This window comes from Loa loa, assembly GCF_000183805.2.
Source record: "Loa loa unplaced genomic scaffold supercont3.294, whole genome shotgun sequence".
Classification (NCBI taxonomy): Eukaryota; Metazoa; Nematoda; class Chromadorea; order Rhabditida; family Onchocercidae; genus Loa; species Loa loa.
The window spans coordinates 46,364-51,571 of record NW_018108474.1 but is presented as its reverse complement, the minus strand read 5'-3'; the positions used below and the strand labels follow the sequence as shown (position 1 = coordinate 51,571).

The 5,208-nt window shown below is 21.9% G+C and overlaps 1 protein-coding gene across 1 annotated transcript; it reads left to right on the top strand.

Moving 5' to 3' along the window:
* Positions 1-2,844: 2,844 nt before the first annotated feature.
* On the top strand, positions 2,845-4,805 carry LOAG_09713 (hypothetical protein). Its single transcript, XM_020448000.1, has 4 exons — positions 2,845-2,957; positions 3,462-3,545; positions 4,239-4,335; positions 4,715-4,805. The coding sequence occupies exons 2-4, from the start codon at positions 3,468-3,470 to the stop codon at positions 4,747-4,749; spliced, it is 210 nt and encodes a 69-aa protein (XP_020301820.1). The 5' UTR covers positions 2,845-2,957; positions 3,462-3,467; the 3' UTR covers positions 4,750-4,805.
* The last annotated feature ends 403 nt before the right edge of the window (positions 4,806-5,208 follow it).

The window sequence follows — 5,208 nt, the reverse complement described above, 5'->3', positions numbered from 1 at the left end:
TACATATGATCCATTGGTCATTCCACTTTTTGCAACCATCTTCTATAATATGTTTGTCGATTTCGTTTCATCTGTTATACAATCATTCCGGAATGCATTTCCGTTCCGTTATCTGTTACGTCATTTGGACGTCAAATTCAGCATTCGTTTATACATTACATTAGAAATTTCATTGCTTGTTTTAATCTTTCAACATTATTTATAATCATATCAATTGATATGATATTATCACAATTTCGCAATAAATATTTATATTCCATTATGCAATGAATTTAAATGCATTAATGTTGGATTTAAATTAAAGAACTTAATTAATTACAATTAATCGATATTTATCATAAATCTCATAAATTTATAGGTTATCATAACTGACCAAAAAAAAAGAAAATAAAAAACATATCAATGGCTTATTATGAACATTTGTAAAAATAAGCAGAAATGAAGTTATCAATCATTTCAAAAAAAAAATTTAAGATTTAATAAATTATCAGTTATCAAGTTATCAATCATTTTAAATAGATTTAAGATTTAATAAATTTCACAACAATGTAAAGTTTCAAAAGTACTTTTCGTACATAATAATCATTTATTAGCAAAATACCATAGCTTACAGTAATTTATTCGTTTTTGCAATCTTATAAACTAATCATTTTACTAAAATAGCATTTTTGGTGCTAACAAAATTAGCAATAATTAGAATGCTAATTCTATTAATGCTAATTTTCTTTATTTTATTCCATTAATTCCATTTAATACTGATTCATTAATTAAATTGACTTAATGAACCAATTGATATTTGATGACGAATAAGATAAAGTTAAGAAAAATATTTTGGCGGAAATGTTCATCGCTTGAATCCTTTTTGGTTCTCTATCAATTTGTTTGGTTAATAATAATTTTTAAATACACAATAAAAAGGAAAAAGAAATATTGAAGGAAAGCCTTGTAGCTAATAATTGATAAGACTAATCTTAACTAATAATTAATAAGATTAATCTTAACTGATTATTGATAAGATTAATCTTAACTGATTATTGATAAGATTAATCGCAACACAATTATATGAATGCAATAAAAATTGAAACAAAAAAAGAAATACCAAAAAAAAAAAAATGGAAGTAATAAAAATAGCAAATTAAATGAAAAGAAACATTTTATGGTTACAAAAAAAAGAAGGGAACGAAAAAAAATGAAAGTTAAAAAATTTATTTTAAAATACTATCAATAGGATACGGTACCATTTATCATATTAGTTAAATGATTTCGATTAATATGGTAGTATTATCATATCAGCCATCAGACAGATAGAAATAATATGCCAAATTTGAATAATCATACCAGAAAGGAAAAAAAAAGAAATTGGCATGAATATTTGAATTTAAATTTATGAGAAGTATTTTTTATGTTTTTTTTTGTAAATTATTTTAGTTTTTTGTAAATTATTTTAGCAAAAAAAAAAAAAAACGTGAAAAGCAAAAAAAAATATTCATGCTAATCTATAGCAGCTTGTTTGTTTATTTCAATTTTTACTTCAATTAACTTTAATTTAAAATTAATTTTATTACTAATAATATTCCATTAAATTTCATTCGTATTCATAAAATTCATATAATATCAATGTTATAAATGGTAATAGTAAACAAATATTGTTAATTTTCAGGAAATAAAATAATTAAAAAACAAAAAAAAAAAAAAGGAAAAAAAAGGAAAAAAAAGGAAAAAAAAACTTTAAAAAAATTTGTTCGAAAAAAAAAATGTAAAAAAATAATTGCAATTCAAAAAAAAAAAAAAATTTTAAATTACATAGCAGTATAAGTATATGCTCACAAAAATAGTTCCGGAATAGGGCAATATTTCTCGTCAATGATGTTTCATATTGAGTGCAAAAGTATTTTTCCGGAATTGAACCAAAATACTTTCTGTTAAATGTGAAATATAAGTTCCGGCATAGACCAATGGTGTTCCGTTAGTGATTACTTTTACATTAAGGCTTAAAATGTTAAGTACACCAATCAAAAAATATTACTTTTGATATTAGAGGACAATAAATAGCTTGCATTACTTTATACAACCTATCAATCTTGTAATAATAAACTTTTTTTATTTTTTTTTTCTAAGACTCTAAAAAAAGTGATGTAATTTTGTAGTAAAGTAAAAAAAAAAAAAAAAAAAGAAATTACTTCGTTAAAAAATTGTTCACATTTGCTTCTATCAAATGATTAATAATTAAATTAAGACATATATTAATTTAAGTTTATTGTTTTATTAATTAAACCCACTGTTTTTCTATTAAGCTATTATTAATTAAATATATTAAATTAAGGTAAATATTAATCAAAGAATTTAAACTAAAGAATTCAAATTAAAGAATTTAAATTAAATATCAATTATCGATCAATGGATGGGTGTAATCAAATGAAGTAATTAAGCGATCAATTAAAAATTTTCCATTTAGACAAATATCAGATCAGATAATTATTCGTAAACAATTAATTGTAATGACAAATTATTTATATGGTTACATATTAATGCTAAAATTACGACAAATATTAATTAAAGAATTTAAACCAGACAAATATCAGTTATCGAGTAATGGAATGAAGTAATTAAATGATCAATTAAAAATATCAACTTAGACAAATATCAGATTTAATGGTAAATTTGTTTATGGAATTTCTATCAGTATATGATGAAATATTTGTTTATCTCTTTGCCACATTACCAATCATACGATTAAGCATTCTTGTCATGTCAATAATTTTTAAATGAAAAGGTTGAAAACAAGTTGAGCAAAAAAAAAAAAAATTACAAAATAAAATAAAGTAATAAAAAGACATTGTTTACAAAATTTTTTGATGAAAATGGAATCCGGTAATCGTGTCAATTAATTAATTAATTAATTGCTCGTATCAATCAGTATTGGCATCATTAACATCGTGACAACCCAACACCATATTGTAGGTTTACTTTCTCTTCTTTTTCTTTTTTTTTTTTTCATATTTAGAAAATTAAGCGGAATAATTAGGAAAAATTAGTTATGAACAAAAAATAAAAGAAAAAAACGAAAAATTATTCGAATGATACAAGATGAAAGAATGAAATTTATTAAAAGATTATTCTCATTCCTTGCAATGTACGTGAAACACGTAAAACACGTGACACACGGATACTGAAAGTAGCCATAACCATAACCCTGGTAATATTTTAAATTAACTCTTTTTTTTTTGTAAATAATATAGGTAATAATTGGAGTTAAAGATAGGTGATAATTGCAATTAGTTTGTCAAATTATCAGAATTAAGTAATTTAATTCTTTTCAAAATGGTTTAAATTATTTTTTGTAATACTATGAAAGTTTTGAATAATGAAGAAATTTGCAATTTGTAGAAGATGAAAATTAATTTTGAAGATGAAAATTAATTTTGAATTAAGATGAAAATTGATTTTGTTTCTTTTTTCAGAACAAAATGTTTAAGAAGGCGAAAAATTTGACATCAGATACTGTAGATAAGATTAAGAAAACAACAAATAATGCATATCATCGGGTTTGTTGATATGATTTTTTTTTTTTTTTAATTCTAAAAAATATGATTGAAATGAATTGATACATTTCTATTTTGAATGTATATTTGTTAATTTAATTTTAATAATAGATAAGTAAATGAATATGCATATATTATTGATTCAGCTAATTTAACTGGAATTGATTAATTTGCTAATTAAATTAAAATAGTTGCCTGATCAATTAGAAAAGTATTTGTAATAATAAACCAAATGAAAGAATCAATATAAAACAAATTGTGATATCATTGATTAAAAGTTTGAAATGAAAAAAAAAGGATTTTTAAGATCAGAATGAAAAATTTTTTTCATTAAAAATATAATCTTTAGATTTCAAATAAGTATGACTTTGTAATTAAATTGAAATTAATAAAACTGCTACACAATTAAATGATTCATTAAAGAATTCAATACTATCAATTCAAATTGTCAATTTTTCATCGAATATTTCATTTGAGAGATTGACAAATTGTTATTCAAAACCGATATGTGAAATGATAAAATGATTCCAATAATATATTAGCATTTGTTTTTACGGCTAATAATTTCATTTGAAAATTTTGAAATTGTAGTTTCTTTTCTTTTTTAGATTTTAAATGAAGCATTCGGCAAATTCGATTTCTTTTCAATTTGTTAAATATTTTTACACCTCCGATCCTTTCTTACTTTCATTTCAGATGAAAGGTGACAAAAAATTTAAGGAAGGTTGTCATAGTGCGAAAGAAGCGGCAGCTGAATTGGTTGGAAAAGCTGGTGAAATACTTGGTGAAAGCGGTAAATTATTTAAATTAAATTTAATTAAACTTTTAATAACAATGAATGAAAAAGTGGAACGATAACTCTAAATGAGCCAAGTATGAAAATCTTTCATTGAGTGCAAATGTTTCAAAAAGTTATCCATCAAATCATCCATTAATCTTAAAAATTTCATTTGATCAGTTATCAATTATCAGTTATCAGTTTAAAAAGGAATGAAAAAAAAAAAAGTACGAGTAATCACATCAAGTTTATATTTTAGCTCAATTTTTTTTTTTTTCTTCATATCTTTCTCATTTCATGATAACGAATAGATATGAATTGATTTTAAAGCAGATATAGAATGATTGATAATAAATTAAAGAGAATATTCCAATCTAGCAAATCAAATTTTCAGGTGAAATGATTAAAGAAATGGGAAAGAAATTGTAAGAAAACAATTTTTTATTTAATCATTTCTGATAATAACAATTTCCTTTTTTTTTTCTTCTCTCTCTCTCTCTCTCTTTTCTTTCTTGTTTTATCAATTCTTTTTTATCAAATTTTTAATTAATTTAAATGATTTAATGCAAAATTATTTCATTTCAAATTTATTTGTAATTTTATTTACAACAATTATGCATTATTCCATTGTATCTGTTATCAATTTCTTTCTTATTATTAACAATAAAATTGATAAAATTTTAGTGGAATAAAGAAATATTATTGATTTTTGCTAACATTTGATTGTATTTATCACTTTTATCATTTTAATTGGAATGCTAATAGTAATGATAATGATAATTTCATCGAAGGAGAAATTTTCAAAGAATTTTTATTGTGATAAACAGGAACGAAATTCAGTGTTATTTTTTAAACAAAAAAAAAAAAAAAAAAAAAAAAACAAATACG